Source organism: Talpa occidentalis, unplaced genomic scaffold (genome assembly GCF_014898055.3).
Source record: "Talpa occidentalis isolate TD23 unplaced genomic scaffold, MPIMG_talOcc4v2.1 talOcc4.18, whole genome shotgun sequence".
Lineage (NCBI taxonomy): Eukaryota > Metazoa > Chordata > Mammalia > Eulipotyphla > Talpidae > Talpa > Talpa occidentalis.
This window is the reverse complement of record NW_023601851.1, coordinates 114404-131984: the sequence shown is the minus strand read 5'-3', so window position 1 is coordinate 131984 and position 17581 is coordinate 114404. Positions and strand designations below refer to the sequence as shown.

The 17581-nt window shown below is 39.9% G+C and overlaps 1 protein-coding gene across 1 annotated transcript in view; it reads right to left on the bottom strand.

Annotated features, from left to right (window-relative positions):
• The window catches only part of LOC119250803 (histone demethylase UTY-like), a 129839-nt gene that overhangs the window by 28935 nt on the left and 83323 nt on the right, over window positions 1-17581 (bottom strand). The window contains exon 18 of the mRNA XM_054697750.1: window positions 6281-6395. Coding sequence (XP_054553725.1) covers window positions 6281-6395 — 115 coding nt within the window. The remainder of the gene's footprint in view (window positions 1-6280; window positions 6396-17581) is intronic.

The following is a 17581-nucleotide window of genomic DNA, read 5'->3' as shown; positions in this document are numbered from 1 at the left end:
CTGCGCCACCGGGGAGGCCCTGTAATTAAATTTTTTGTTTTTAAAGATTGATTGATTGATTGATTGAAGTACTGGGTACAATCAGAAGTGTGGGAGGGTGAGAGGATTCACCAGAGCCAGAGCCGGGAACAGAACAGGTAGACCGATGAAATACACTGCTGAGGGGAGCAGCGAGTGGCAGGAGAGGTCTGCGCACCATGTGGGACCCTCGCTGGTGGCCGGGGATTGAACCGGCACTGCATAGGCTGTGGGCAACTTCACAGACCAGCGCTCAACCACTGTGCCACCAGGGGAGGCCCTGTAATTAAATTCTTATCCAGAAACATAAATTTGCTTGTCTCTTTACAAAAACAACAACAAAAAGCACTTTTGTCTTTCCAAGTAATTGTCTAAAATTTCCCCCTGCTCCTAATAAACAATTCAAGATAGAGTCTAAAGCCACGTGGACAATTTACTCAGTCATAGTGAGTCACATGTATATAGAAAATGTGCATGGTATTAAGATGTCACTCTGATTATTTTGCTTTTATCAATCTGCCTAATGCTTGTTCAATTATTCCAGCCTAGAAAAATCTTGGTGTTGGAACTATTCCATTAACAACCCTGCAATCTGGAATTCTAGTCCTTAAAGAAACTAACGCTACAACTGAAACTTTGAGGTTTACATTTTGCTCCTTATTTCAAGGAAACTAAATTTTTAATGTCATATTACCTAAAAGGAAACTGTCTTCTTTCTACTAAAAACAGACAACGTAATAACTCTGACTGTAAATAAAGTGAGGTATGTATTTAATAACGAAGTAATGTATTGGAAATGAGTCTTTTAAAGGTCCTGAAAGTAATTTGAAGTAAAATGCTTATCTTTGAAATGAAATGGCAAAAAGTAAGATAGCAGAAGAAGGTGTTAAAGGTCTGAGAGAGGGATCTTAGGAAAAGAAAATTGATGTACTTCAATAACTTACTACAAACTGTAAAAGGACAAGCCATTTTAGCAGTTTATCTTATAAGCTTGAGATTAAACATGACCTTGAAGACCTACAATGACAGGGAGGATAGCAGTCAGACCGAGGAAAAGAAAGAGAGGACAAGAGCAGAGCCCAGTGTATGGCTGTTGCTACTGCCGGTACCCTGCCACTTCAGACGCACCCAAAGCCCTGAGCAACCCAGACATTCAGGACCTCAACCTGTTCATGGGCTGCCAGCTGCTTCCACTGCCAGCAGCTGGGACACCTCAGCCACGAGTGTCTAAAGAAACCACGCCCAGGGCCATGCCCTCAGTGCCATCACACTGGGCACTGGAAGAGGGGCTATTCCGCCCTCTGAGAGCAGAGGCATCAGCCCAAACCACAGGTCAAGATGGAAGGACAGGTTTGACCGTCAGCTGCCTTTGACTATAAAGAATCTGGTACAAGAGAAGATGTTTTTCTGAAGAAACCCAGAGGCAAGACAAGCTTCTGATGACCATAGGAGTGGCAGGCAAAAAAGAATCACCTTCTTGGTAGATAAGGGGCCACTTACTCTGTCTTGTTCCAATTCTTTAGACTGGCCCACTGCCCAACTATCGCCCCCATAGTACTGATGACTAGCTTGAGCCAGAACACTTTAATAAAAGTTTTTTTTTTTTTTTTTTTTTTTGTATTGACACGACTGCTAAGATACAAGAAAAACTGGAGGAATTAAAAAATTTCTGTATTGGGCCTCCCCTGTGGCGCAGTGGTTGAGCGCTGGGTTGGGAAGCTGCCTGCAGCCTCTGCAGCGCCGGTTCAATCCCCGGCTGCTCCCCGGCCACCAGAGGAGGGTCCCACATGGCGCACAGACCTCTCCTGCCACCCGCTGCTCCCCTCAGCAGTGTACTTCGGTCCTTCTGCCTGCTCTGCTCCCAGCTCTGGCTCTGGTGAATTCTCTCACCCTCCTGTGCTTCTGACTGTACCCAGTGCTTGTATAAACAAATAAATAAATCTTAAAAAAAAAAAAAATTCTGTATTATGATTGACCTTAAAAGACAGGCAGGACAACGGCATCATTGATGAGAGTCAATCCTTGCCTCTATAGAAAACCAACTTCTGTCTTGGTTGATCCCCTATCTCATTCCCTCACTAATTTTTCTATAGTTCCTTGTTTGAGCCCTATAGCCACAACATTCTCATTAGAATCATCTCTTCTCATCTAAAAGCCAGCAGACTTCAAATAGTCCTTCAGATGGAGCCCGACATGATGCTTCTGCCATTCTTCTCCCGAGATCCTTTAGATTTAGATCCTTTAGATTTAGTCCTGACTGCTTCCCCACATTGCCCATTTTCAGCAGGAAGCATTTACTGATCAGGGATGCCCTTTGTCCTAACAACAGTTAGGGACTCCATCCATAGAGAGGGGAAGTGAGTAGCAGGGCAAGTTACAGTTAATTAGGCAGCTTCAGGGAAAGTGCAGGCAGGGACTTCGGGACAGTTAAGGAAGGCATCTGAGATAAGGACATAGAAATTCAGAAGAGCTAACTGAGGGCAGTAAATTTTAAGAGTTTGGACAGGGGAGTTAACAAGAGAAACTGAGATAAGAGCTAGAAGAATGGGCACATCTGCCCAGAGGCGTATTGCCACTAGAAATGAGAGCCAATAATAACGAGGATAACCAGATTTTAAAATTGAGGGGATAAAAAAGGGTTTAAACACTCCTAGACACAGGCCCAAAATGGTTTCCTTTGCCCTCCCAAATACAGTGTACCTGGGGATCCTTGCTTTCTTCCTTTCAATAAACTTTACTTTCTTAAACAAAATTTGTTTCTCTCTGCTTTCTTATCTAAATGTCTGTTAATTCCATTCTACAGAACAAGAACCTGGGGTAGTTCAGGGTTAAATTAATAGGGCACACTGGTGTCAAAACTACCATAATGAAAGGAAAACCACAGCAAGACACATAATAGTGTCCAAGAGTCCAAAGGAAAAAAACAAAGAAAAAACAAAGAAGTTGACAGGAGAGAAGAAATATGTATATTGCAAAGCAAAAGGGATTAGTCTGACATCAGACTTCCCTGAAGAAAACACTAGACAAGTAGAGAATAGAATGACATATTAAAAAATATCTAAGACAAAAAACATCAGAATACTTTATTCTGCAAACCTCTTCTTCCTTAATGAGGGAAATATTAAGACCTTCGCAGACAAAATCTTCACAAATTAGCAACTGATAAACCCCACTCCAAGAAATACTACAAGAAGCCTTATAATATAAACCAACAGAGAAGTGAACCAGAAGTACAATAATGAGGTCGTGAATAGAACTACAAAACAAATGCAGCCTTTGATGAAGTAGGATTAATTCCAGGGTCATAAGGATATTTCACTATCACAAGGATGGTTCAATATATAAGTATCAATTACTGTAATTCACCACTTCTAAAAATAGAAAAGGAAAAATCACACAATCATATCAACAGACATTGAGAAACATGTGATGAAGCCCAATATCTGTTTATAACGAAGACCCTCAAAATTACAGATATAAGTACATACCTAAAAATAATAAAAACTATATACCATTCTTAATGGTGAAAAACAGAACACCTTTCCATTACTTTCTAGAACAAGACAAGGACGTCCACTCTCAGCACTCCTTTTCAATACAGTATTTATACTCTCCTTTCTTGCCTGCTGCTCCCCTTTGCATGTATCTCAGTAGATCCTCCCTATCTGCTCCCCACTCTATTTGGTGAATCCTTTTCCTTCCAGTTCTTCTATTAGAAGCAAACTAAATAAATAAGTCTTAAATAAAATAAAAACAGCATGGTACTGGAACAACAACAGACACACAAACCAAAGGAATCAAACTAAAGGCCCAGTAGTAAATTCACATGTATATGGTCAACTAATCTATGACAAAGAGGCAAAGAAATTCGCTGGAATAACAAAAGCCTCTTTTAATAAATGTGTTGGGAAGACTGGACTGCAATATAGTCAGCTCCTTTATAGAAGTATAATTTGGGACCACGGGATTACACATATAACAATTAAATTACACATTCCTATACGTTCAAGAAACAAACCCATTCTATACAGACTTCCTATATAATATTTTCTTTCCCTGCTAAAGCTATCAGCAGTCTGATGATATACAAAGGTCAAATTAAAATAGATATTATATTCCTAATAATCTTTACATTAAACATTTTTTTATCTTTAAGATATTTTTATTAAAAAAGTAGTAAAAGGCCTCGCTGGTGGCACATGGGTTGAAGACACAACACTATTAAGCTATCAAGCTATACCAGGCACTGCAGCATGAGTTCGATCCAGGCGGGCCAGGGATCTACCCACATGGTGAGATAGATCTCTCCTGTCTCACCTGCTGCTCCCCTCAGCTGTGTATTTCAGTTATCTGCCTGTTCTGCTCCCCACTCTGTCTCTAGTGAATCCCCATAACCTCACATCTCTGGCCTGCATCCCAGTTCTTGTATGCATAAATAAATCTTAAAAAAAGAAAGACAGTAAAAGGTGATACGTATCAGTATATAATAAAAATTCTGGAGTAACATCTTTTAACTAATATGACCTACCTTTCACTATTTAAAGAGTTGAGATAAGCATATGAAATGCATATAGATTTTACAATAATCTCACAAATGAATGCTATGAGAATTTCATCCAATATTTTCATTAGGTAAAATAGTAAGTAATCATGTGTCAATGCATGACACATGATTTACATATATTTTTTTCTATCAATATCAACACAAGCTGTGAAAATTCACTTTATTTCTAGATGTTGATAATTTTATGCTAATTTAGTTATACAAGACTGAAATATTAATATGATGTAATTTTAGTAATGTCATTTCTATTTCAAGTCCAGTTTTTCTTTGAAGCATGTCTGTGATGTGGATTCATATAATTGTAGAAAATTTATTTAAAAAAAATTACTTCCTATTCTCTGAATTTTTACCTGTTACTGTTCGGAGTGTATTCAAGTGATTTTTCATTACATACTACACATAACAAAGATCTGCCAAAAATCCTTTAAAGTAAAAATAAAATTTTTTCTGAAAAATATTGGGTTGTCAGAAAAATCATGTATTTTTTTCTGTTTCCCAAAGGTCATTTATTTACCAAACAAAGATCAATCAATGATATATTGCCAATTTTTGTTTGATAATGTTTTGCAATCTTTCAGTGAGCTTCATCATTCCTTGTTCACAGAAGTACCTTTTCAAAAAGGTACTTTTTGAAAAAAAGTCCTCATCAGCAAAAAACTAAACAAGGTGCTGATACACAGCCTCATCTAAATTGAACGTTATACCACACAAGGAATTTTGAGAGTCAAACAAGGTTGGGTGAGTATGGAGGATGCAGCAACACATCTTATCCAAGCTCTAGTAATTTCTGATGGGTGATCAAACTTGTATATGGTCTTGTGTTGCTGTGCTGGAACACAACTCCTTTAGATTACCAATCTCTGATGAGTTTAGAAGATGGATTCATTCAAACCATCTAAGTGCTGGCAAATCGACTGTTTGGTTCTTTGGTAGGAGCTTGAAAAACACAACTTTAAAATCCCACCACAATGACAGCATCACCCTCCTCTAATGAATGTTTCTGCTTTCACTGTCACTGGAGGCAAACTATAACAGAGCGACAGAAACCGAAACAATCTACGTCTCATCACCAATTATCAGTTGCTTCAAAAAGATTATTTTCCTTACAGTTAATGAGTATATTGCAGATGTTTACTCATGTTGTCAAATAAGCTTCCCATCTGAGTTTTTGAGGAACCCAAATATTGACCTTGCTTACACATCCCAGTTTTTCCAGGTGGTTGTGAACATTTACATGATGGATAGTCAATGTTTCTGCAACCTCTTATGATATGTAAAGTGGGTTTGACTCAATCAATACCTAATTTATTTTGTTATCATCAACCTCGGTGGCTTCTCTGACAGCAAATGTTGTGGGATCAAAATCACCAGCGGTAAATTCATGAATCATCACTGGCACTGATATTCTTGTACAGCACAGTAACTATAAACTTTATAAACTTCTCACAAGCTTGACGTGCATTCTTCCCTTTACAACCAAATTGCTCATTTTTTTTTTAATGAGCTAGAATTGTCAACTGTCTAGCAATAACATAGATGAAGATGATTCTAGTACTTCCAGAAATGAACTAATGCCATCTGTTTCAAAAATGCATCGTGATTTTTCCAACAACCCAATAATTACAAACTTTGTACCGTTTGTTCTTTATAGTAATTGTTACTCATCATTTTAATATAAAATTTAATTCAGCAACCTACTTTTCACAGAAGTCATTGAGAACACCCCAGTAATCTTCAGGAACAACAAACCATTCACAATCACCGGGACCAATATTTATGTTAACAGAACAGAAGTTGTTATTTTCCTGGTGTCCTGAAAAAAATAATGGGAAAAAAGTTCTTATTACATTGTGAGTCAAGTGGGAAATATGTTTAAGTCATAGATTGTTTTAAAAAGTAATTGGGCCTCCCGGGTGGCGCAGTGGTTGAGCGCCGGGTTGCAAAGCTGCCCGCAGCCTCTGCAGCGCCAGTTCGATCCCTGGTTGCTCCCCGGCCACCGGAGGAGGGTCCCACATAGCACGCAGACCTCTCCTGCCGCCCGCTGCTCCCCTCAGCAGCATACTTTGGTCCTTCTGCCTGTTCCCCACTCTGGCTCTGGTGAATTCTCTCACCCTCCCGCGCTTCTGACTGCACCCAGTGCTTGTATAAATAAATAAAAATAAATCTTAAAAAAAAAAAAGGTAAGTGAAAAATATGTTTAGGTCAGTGAACTGCACATAATATATAAATACCTACTGTTAATACTGATACCTTCTTTCTCTATAAATTACTACCCAAATTACAAAGGTTATCAGAAAATTCACTGAGAGATTTGGCATACCTGCCACCTGTGGCAACTACAAACATACCAATGTTATGTTTGTACATAACTCTAAGTGCTTACAACTATCTCAACAAAGGCAGGTAGATGGAAATATGATAGCATTGGGCTCTAAAACTAGAGATGCTGTAACACCATGACAGCTACTTAAAAACAAAGAAAACAAAAAACTCAACATAAAGACTGAGTGCAATCTCAATTTTTAGAGCATGTAATGATTATGTTAGAAGGTAAACGCTGCTGGGCCTCCCTGGTGGCAACCTCAACAGCGACTGACCATAAAAACTAACTAGCATTGAGACTCCCTGGTGGCGCAAGGGGTTAAACGCAACCTACGATGCTGTTCACAGTCTCTTAGCAAGAGTTTGATCCCTGGCTAGGGAGCAACCCACACAGTGCAGCAGAACTCTCTTGGCTCACCCACTGTTCCCTTCAGCAGTGTCTTTCAAGTCAGTCTGCCTGTTCTGTTCCCCACTCTGTCTCTGGTGAGTCCTCGCACGCCCCCACACCTCTGGCCTGTACCCCAGTTCTTGTATGCATAAATAAATCTTCAAAAAAAAAAAGGAAGGTAAAACTCTAAGAGTAAGTGCCAATTTTACTTGTGTAAGAACGAGCACAATTCTTAATATAAAAACAGAAACTCAAAAATCTTTTGTTAATTACATTGAGTAAATGAGAGATCATTTTTTATTCTGTTGAGAAATGAGTCACATAAATAAAAGAACTCTTTAAGCCTCTGTTGATTATTAATGAACAGCTAATGTTGTACAAACATTCTTAAAAATCCAAGGAATTTTAGGTGTAAGTTTTAGGATCACAATGATAATCTACTAAATTTGATTTCTTCCTCCGTTTTTAAATTAAATTTTTTTTCATTTCATTTTCCCTGTATTTACTTATTATAATATAGTCCAAACTGGGTAATTCTCAAATTGAAAAGTACTCAAATAGATCATAAGAAAAAAAAATTCTTAAATAAAAGTCGTACTCATAATTATGGAGTTATTAGTCACAGGTCTTAAGTCTACTCTCAAAGATTTTAAGTCTGCTCTCCTTTACTACAACATCCTCTATCTCTTTCTACTTTAACCAAAGAGTGATCATAAACAGTATCACATGAATAAACACTCCAACAAATGAGTTTTTATAACCCATCCATAAGTCAAAATTCTTGAGGAGTTTGAAAAATTTTCTAGTCCCTAAAGTGCAGGACTGATACTGTAATTTTCCTATAGTTTTTCCAAAGGTAGGAATCCTAAATTATTTACAAACAAGCAACAAACTATTTTCAAAAAGTTAGTAGGCCAGGACTTCCCTGGTGGTGCAAGGGCTTTAAGACGCAACCTGTGAAACTGTCGGCAGCCACTGAGGCGTGAGTTCAAATCCCAGCCAGGAAGCTTACCCACACGGCGCAGCAGACTTCTCCTGACTCACAATGTATTTCAGTCAGTCTGCCTTTTCTAATTTCTACTCTGTCTCTGGTGAAACCTCTCACCCCCCACACCTCTGGCCTTTACCCCATTTCTTGTATGCATAAAGAAATAAATCTTTAAAAAAAAAAAGTTAGCCAATCGGTAGTGATTTTCAAACAACAAAGAGAAAATATGATTAAGCTATTATATAGACTATAGATATTAACAGAAAGCTAAACTGATCATCTGATCAGTTATCCAAACTGTGCATTAATACTGGCAAATTTATAGACATAAAATTTATGAAAGAGGAATAGGGACGATGTTATATTTGCATTATATGACACTTAAAGATTTTAAGCCATGGAATAGCAAATCCATGAGCCAAACACCTGAACTTATCAAGAAGACATTCAAGGATATAGTAGTGATCTATGTTCTCTATGGGTGTTAACATGTTACATTATCAGAATCAACTATCTGCAACAGATTTAATGATACTCATTGCTGTCATTAGTAAGCAAATTGCTTTAGCACAATGTTAACAGCATTTGAACATTTACCAGCGTATTTTGACATTTTATTACAAATTTTTAAATGATCAGTGCATACACATTCTATCAAAACAAAAATGCACTTCATAATAGCACTTTTATTTTTTTATTTTTTTTTTAAATATTAAATTTTATTTTTATATTCCCCCATACAATTGCAAACGCCCCATTCTGACCCCAATCCTTCCCCTCCCGCCCCCCACCCCCAAAAAGTGTCTCTGGTTCATAGTTTTTGTTGATTTTGATTTTCACTTTCTTATATTCATTTTCCTGGTCCCTTATTTAAGTTTTCTAGATTCCTGCTATGAGTGAGACCATCCGGTATTTTTCTTTTTCTTTCTGGCTTATTTCGCTGAGCAGGATCCCTTCCAGTGCCATCCATGTTGCTGCAAATTGCATGTGTTTATCTTTTTTGAATGCTGAGTAATATTCCATGGTATATATGTACCACATCTTCTTGATCCAGTCATCTATTTTTGGGCATTTGGGTTGTTTCCAAAGCTTAGCTATTGTAAACAGTGCTGCTATAAACATAGGAGTGCAGGTGCTCTTTGGAATTGATGTTTCTGTGTCCTTTGGGTAAATACCTAGGAGTGGAATTGCTGGATCATATGGAAGCTCTATGTTTAGTAGGTCCAGAAATCTCCACACAGCTCTCCATAGTGGTTGGACCAGTTTGCACTCCCACCAACAGTGCACAAGAGTTCCTTTTTCTCCACATCCTCGCCAACATTTGTTGTTGCTAGTTTTTTTAATATGTGCCATTCTCACTGGTGTGAGATGTATCTCATGGTAGTTTGATTTGCATTTCCCTGATTACAAGTGATGTGAACATTTTTTCATATGTCTGTTGGCCCATAATAGCACTTTTAAAGCACAATGAAAGTGAACTATCTTCCCCTTTTGATAGGAAAGCCTATACTATAGCAATTAAGCAATTAATGTGTGTGTTGCTAAAAGAATACAAAGTACCACAGCATTATAAGACAAAGCACTCTTGACAATATGTATGCCTCACAGAAAAACAAATGGAAAAATCAGAAAGTTTTAAATGCATTATTTCATTGTTACCAGAAGACCCTCTTCACCAAAAAGAGAGAGACAGAGCTCACAGTTGCAAAGAGGATACAGAAAACCAAACAATCTAAAACGGGCCTCCAGATTGGTAAGAAAAGTGGTTAATAAACAGTGTTAATTAAATTCTATTTGACTATAACAGCTAGAGAAAAATTTCCAGATAAAGTACTTCCAGACAACCTTTTGTTGAGAATAGACTCAGTAACAGTCAAAGCAATATCAATAATCAATTTAAAAACAAAATAAATAATTTCAGCCAATTCTTATTGGTCCTGAAAATTTAATAGTTACTATAAATTGGTACTAATTGTTAGAAGCATAAATACCAAATGCTAAGAAATAAGTCTTGATAACTTGTCTTTTTAGGCTCAATTAAAAATATGAGTATTTTCAAAGAAATGGAAAAAATGTTAAATGAAATGCTACTGAAATAGAGTGTGTTAAAATTTATTTCAACTAGCAGTGGTGAATATATATTATAGGGTGAGAAAATGGCTTAATAATAAAGAAAACCTATAAACATGTAGTGTGCTAAATATGTAGTGGCTAGTCATTGTACTATTCATTGTTATAGAAATACTATTGTGTGGCACTCTTGAAGACTTAATTACTGCTATTAGGGAGAAAGGATGTCCTGAGCAAATTCCATACAAACTTTGTCGATGCCACCCCCACTCCATCAAGACACTGGGAACTACAAATCCCAAGAGCCCCAAAGGGAAGTTGCAAGGACCTAAGGGCAGAGTTAAGCAGCTATCTTCTCTGTTTTTAAATAAAACCAGCCATGTAAGTGAGGGTCTCAGGCACTTGGCTCATGCTCTTGGCCACGCAGGCTGGGTCTTGGCGGGTCATTTGGGATGTTAGTCTTCATACTTGTTTCTTTAAAAAATTTAGTGAATTTGTTCCTTTTTTTAAAGATTTATTTATTTATGCATACAAGAAATGGGGTACAGGTCAGAGGTGTGGTGGGTGAGAGGATTCACCAGAGACAGAGTGGGGAGTAGAAAAGGTAGATCTATTAAAGTAGACCGCACGCACAGGAAAGCAGCAGGCCAGTCAGGAGAGGTCTGCTGGGACATGTGGGTAGTTCCCTGGCTGGGGATTGAACTCGTGAGGCTGCAGACAGCTTCACAGGTTGAGTCTTAACCCCTTGCACCACCAGGGAGGCCCCGAATTTTCTTTCAATTGTATTATTTTACAACACTGTATGTGATTTAGGATCATTCAAAATGACCCTTAATGAATTATGTAAAGTTACAAGGCAAAACTTAAATTTGGAGTACAATATTTTTTTAATTACAATTATCTGGCTGCTTCATGTATTTTCTGTGCAATTATTTAAAATTGCAAGTAGAACTAGATTTTTTGTCAAATACATGCCATTCTTGTTCCATTTTTCAAACCTCAATGCAATGCAGAAAATAATTCCAAATTGCAAAGGTCATTTGTGAAACCCAGCCTGACCATCCACCCCAAATGACTATCAGCTGAAAGGATATAATCGAAATGCAATGAATGCAAAAGGAAAATGCCAACTGAAGAAAAATCTGTCAGTGCCAGAATCTGTTAATGCCCTTACAATTAACATGCTCATAGGTTAAGATCAGTATTTAAAAGTACCTATTCATTTTAAAATATAAAATATTGGTACAAAAAAAGTTAAAAACATGCTTATTTTGATATGGAACAAAGTCTTGAGTCCCAAATTAAATGAAATATTACCTCCCCATTAAGACGAAAAAACAAACAATTATATAGTTTAAATTATAAACTTAAGATTTTTTTTGTTTGTTTTTATATAGATTATCTAGGTGATTCCTCAAATTTGACCTTCCAGTTTACAAAGTATAAAATACTTAGTATCTAAGCCTTTAGGGAAAAGTTTATGAGGAGGAGGGAGTCCCAGCAATCTCCCCCATGCCTGCCTGCACCCTTTCTGGAACCAAGTAAAGGCAGAGGGAGGGTCCTGCAAAAAATGGTGAGCAGTGTGATAAAGGACACTGCCCTCCTGCAAGCATCTGGCAGTGGGAGGCCAGCGACCCCTGTGCACACTCATGCACCCTATCTGAAACACCAAGTGAAGCCAGCAAGGCAGATGGAGGGCTCGACACTACAGGGAGCAGCAACCACTTGGGAAAGTGCCTTTTGTGCCCCACGCAGGTTAGAGTATATGTGAAACCCTACCACTTGCACAGACCATGTCTGGCATTGCAGGTTAAGATGGGCATGTAGGAAAAGAGACTAGCAGCATACAGACTCTCAGTGATATTCAGAGATAGTGCCCATCAATCCATCCACAGAATCACTTTCCTTGTGAAGTCTGGTGTGACAGTGCCAAACAGGGTTTGGACACTAGACCCTGGTGTCCCAGTAGGGGCACCTTGAAGAGAGAGATGACACCGGTACCAGTGGCACAGTGGTGAGCCCATAGAACAAATTCGAAAACAACTGAGAGAAGGAAAAATACAAACAACCAAGGAATCCCTCTGGGGAATGACAGACTATGAAAAGAAAATCAACCACTACAACTCAACAACAATGACATGGACAAACTTCTCTGCCTGCCAGATAGATTATTTAGAATTGCCCTTGGAGAGTAAATGATTTTCAGGCTCTTCTCTCATCCCACCATTAGGATCACATGCCTGATGGCAGGCATCTGCATTTTGGTACTTTGTTATATTAAGTTGTATTATTTACTTTTTTTTTTTAATAGAGGCATGTTTTATTTAGTTATTTTGTTTGTTTGTTTGTTTGTTTTGTTTATACATGCACTGGGTACAGTCAGAAGCACGGGAGGGCGAGAGAATTCACCAGAGCCAGAGCGGGGAGCAGAGCAGGCAGAAGGACCGAAGGACACTGCTGAGGGGAGCAGCGGGCGGCAGGAGAGGTCTGCGCGCCATGTGGGACCCTCCTCCGGTGGCCGGGGAGCAGCCGGGGATCGAACCGGCGCCGCAGAGGCCGCGGGCAGCTTCGCAACCCAGCGCTCCACCGCTGCACCACCGGGGAGGCCCTGTATTATTTACTTTTGTGGGCCATAGCTGCAGTATTTGTATTCGCCAAGAGAAGCAGAGGCAAGAGAAAGAACTGGGAGAGCCCAGTGAAGAGTGAAAATTCTCCAAGGGCCAAGAGGCCAGCACCCCTGCCTGCCATGTACCTGGCTGCCACACTACATATAAAAAGCTCAATAAACACCTGAAAAAGGCACCGAGGGCTCCAGGACTCTCCTTTACCCATCTGCTGGATCATAGCACTACACCGCAATTAAAAAACATAAAGAATATGAAAAGGAAATGACATGAGAAATATAGTAAATGATCTGAAGAATGAAACTGAGTCTTTAAAAAAGGAAATTCAGGATATTAAAAGATAAATGGAGGAGCTAAAGAACTCTGGGAAAGGTAATTAAAACAGAATTGGTGAAATGGAACAATGAAAAGGAAAGAGGAGTACAAAGGAAAAAGAAAATCAAAGAGAATTAGAGGGAAAAAAATTGAAGAAACACTTTGAAAAGTATCTGACACCATGAAGAAAGGAGATATAGGAATATAGGAACCCCAGAGTGTGAAGAGAAAGGCGAAGGAACCAAGAAACTATTCAAGGAGACAACTGAGAAGAATTTCCCAAGCATGAAGGAGATGAAAATAGACATACAGAAAGCACCCAAAAAACCGAGTGCACATTTCTCTAAGTGCACAAGGCTCATTCTCCAGGATTGAGCACGTACTAGGCCACAAGACAAACATAAACAGATACATCAAGATCAAAATTATAACTATCTTCTCTTATCATAAAGGCATAAAACTAGAAATAAACCATGAAAAGACAGTAAGGAACTCTCCCACTTCATGGAAATGAAACCCACCCACATGACTGGAAGAACATCAGATCAATGAGGAGATCAAAGGAGAAACTGAAAAATACTTGGCAGGGCCACCTGATGGTGCAAGAGATTAAGTCACAATACTACGAAGCTATCTGCAGTCTCTGCAACAGGAGTTCTATCCCCTGTCAGGGAGCTACCCATATGATGCAGCAAACAGCTCTCCTGTCTCCCTGCTGTGGCCCTCAGCAGTGTATTTCAGTCAATCCAACCTGTTCTGTTCCCCTCTCTGTGTCTGGTGAATCCTCTTAACCCTCGTACCTCTGACCTCCCCCTCCCCGGTTTTTGTATGTATAAATAAGTCTTTAAAAAAAAAATACTTGGAGACAAATGACAATGAGGACACAACTTTCCAGAATGTATGGAATGCAGCAAAAGCAGTAATAAGAGGAAAGTACAAAGCAATACAGGTTCACATCAAGAAACAAAACTGAACTCAAAGAAGCAACCTAATCCCCCATCTTAACTAGAAAAAGAACAAGAAACCCAAAAGCCAGCAGAAGAAAGGAAATGATAAATATCAGGGCAGAAATAAACAAAATACAAATGAAAACAACTGAAAAGATCAATGAAACTAAAAGTTGGTTCTTGGAGGGGGAGAAAATACAAATAAATAGGATCATAAATGAAAAGGGAGAAATTATAGCAGACTCAGCAGAAATTAAAAGAATATGATTACTAGGAACATTTATATGCAAGCAAGCTCAATAATCAAGAAGAGATGGATAAATTCCTAGACCATATAATCATAAGAAGCTAGATAAAGAAGAAATAGAACACCTAAGCAGACCAATTACAAGGAGCAAAACTGAAAGTGTAATCAAAACCCACCCCCAAAAACAAAAGCCCAGGACCAGATGGCTTCACAAATGAATTCTATCAAACATTCAGAAATGAACTAGTGCCTATCTTACACAAACTCTTCAAATTTTTGAGAAAGGAATAGTACCAAATAGTCTATGAAATCAACATTACACTAATACCAAAATCAAACAAAAACAACACTAAAAAGGAAACTATAGGCCAATCTCCCAAATGAACACTGATGCAAAAATCCCCAATAAAATTCTCACCAATAAAATCCAACAATCACAAAAGGATAATAAACCACTATCAAATGGGATTTATTCCAGGTGCATAAGGATGGCTCAACATCAAAAATCAATTAATGTAATCCAACCATCAACAAAAAGAAAAATAAAAACCATATGCTCATATCAATAGATACTGAGAAAGCATCTGACAGTGTTCAACAACCATTTATGATGAAGGGCCTCAATATTTTTGGGGTAAAAGGAACATACCTAAACATAATAAATATAAAACAAACACAGAGGTAATACCATTTGTAGTGGCGAAAAGCTCAAAGCCTTTCCTTTAAGATCAGAAACAAGACAAGTATGTCCACTCTCGCCACTGCCTTTCAACATAATACTGGAACGGAAACAGCCATAACAATAAGACAAGAGAAACACAAACTAGAAATCCAAGTAGGGAAAGAAGTAAAACTATCTCTATTTACAGGAGACGGTAGGCTAATATACATATAGAGTCCTAAAAACTCCACAAAAAAACTACTCAAAATAATCAACCAGTTTAGCAAGATACAAAATCAACACCCAAAAATCAACAGCCTTTCTATATGCAAACAATCAATCTGAAAAGAAAATTATCTGATTTACAATGGAAACCAAAAAAATCAAATACCTGGGAATAAACCTAACAAAAATGGTGAGTGACTTATACAGAGAAAATTATAAAACATTAAAAATAAATAGAAGGAACAAAGAAACAGAAAAACAACCCCTGCTCATGAATTGGAAGATTCAACATTATTAAAATGGTCATCCTATTGAAAACAATTTACAGAATCAACACAATCCTGAAAAAAATCTCAATGACATTCTTCTAAGAAACAGAACAACTCTTGATAAAATTCATATGAAGCAACAAAAAAACCATCAATAGTTGAAGTTCTCCTGACTAAAAAGAAGGAAAACCCAGAAATAACACCATACATATAGGGATAAGCGATCTTTGACAAATGAGCAAATATGCAGTGAAGCACGGACACTTTGTTCAATAAATGGTGCTGGGAAAACAGGACCACCACATGCAAAAGAATGAAACAAGACTACTACCTCTCACCATGCACAAAAATCAACACAAAATGAGTAAGAGAACTGACATAAACCTGAAACCATGAAATATACAGAAGAAAATATAGGCAAAACACTACATGACATTCATCCCAGTAACATCTTTAAAGATTCATTTCCCAAGGGGCGGAGCAACATGGCGGCGAGGAGACGCTGCGAGTAAGATCTCCCATTAAAAAAAGTGAATAGGGAGGAAAAGCGGCAGGTTCCAGTGAGAACTGGGACACGGAAGATAAACGGACGACTCCAGCAAACTGCCCGAAGAAGAAAGTTGCCATAAAAAGAGGACTAGAAGGGAGGGAAGCGCAGACCTGCTCCCCTCCCCGCCCACAGAGGTGGCACTCTCCGACCGCAGAGGGAGGAAACAACAAACCAAAACGGCCAACAAAGAAAAACGGACGCAGCAAGCGGGACTGTGAGTGGAAAGGAACTATTGCAGCCACCACACCCGTGAACGGGAGCTGTGGAGAACCCTGCAGATTCGCCGCGGCGGTGAGCGAACGGCTCTGGGGCCATTAGAGGAAGAAAAGACCCCGGGAGACGCGCACACAGCCCGGGCTGCCGGTAAGCTTGCGCGGATAGCGGCGCGCTCGGCGCGCTTGAAAAGCAAGTGCAGGACCAGGATCGCGGCTGCCAGGTCCCCGCGCCTGCGACCTAGGGCTTGGGAGACGACCTAGGCTTGCGGAGGGCGGAGGTCCTCACTGAGGTGAAGGTCCCTCCTGAGTAAGCAGGAACCAGGCGCCCAGGCACGGGAGCTGTGCAAAAGGCGCCCTTTCCCGCGCCACTGAACTGGGCTACAGCCCGCGTCCTGGAACTGAGGGCTTTGGAACTGAGACCCGGGGCACGAATTAGGGGCGTGGGTCCCCACGACGGTGGGGGCACAAGGCAGACACAGCACCCAAAGCCGTTGAGGTGTACCCTACCATCCCCGCTTTGCTCCCTGTCCCCGGCGTGGAAAATCAGCTCCCAAGGGCTCTAGGAGAGATCTTGGCGCCCACTTAGCGACTTGTAGACAGCACAGGCTCCTGAAGGAGCTAGTGGCCAGCTGGGGAGTTAGCCCACACCCGGCCCTTCCAAACAAGTAGTCTGAGCCCACAGGGAGAGCGAGCACCCACAGCCAGGGCAGACCAGGCACGCAGAAGAGTGTGCCTGACACCGGACGCGCAGGGAGTGTGTCCCACATCACCATTTTAGAACAGGGACATTTCTTCAGTAAAGACTACCTGCAGAAGGCTTCCTCAGGAGCCAGAGGTGAGCGGGGGAAGTTCGCCCACGCCAGACCCCCTCTGGCTGCAGTCCAAGCCCGGGGGAGCAGGAACCCACCGCCGGGGCAGCCAGGCGCACAGGGGAGTGTGTCCCCACATCGACATTTTAGGACAGGGACCTTTCTCCAATAAAAGACTGCTAGAAACTGACAGATGACTCAGGAGGAACCAGAGGGAGAAGAGAAGCACCACCAAGATGCCGGCCAGTCCCAACAACACAGTGTCCCAACGCATACGGCAAATAGAAAACAGACAGTAGGGAGGAGAAGAACACACGCAACCTAGCAACTCTCCAGAGAAAAAGCAACCACAAAAAGAAAACCAGCCCC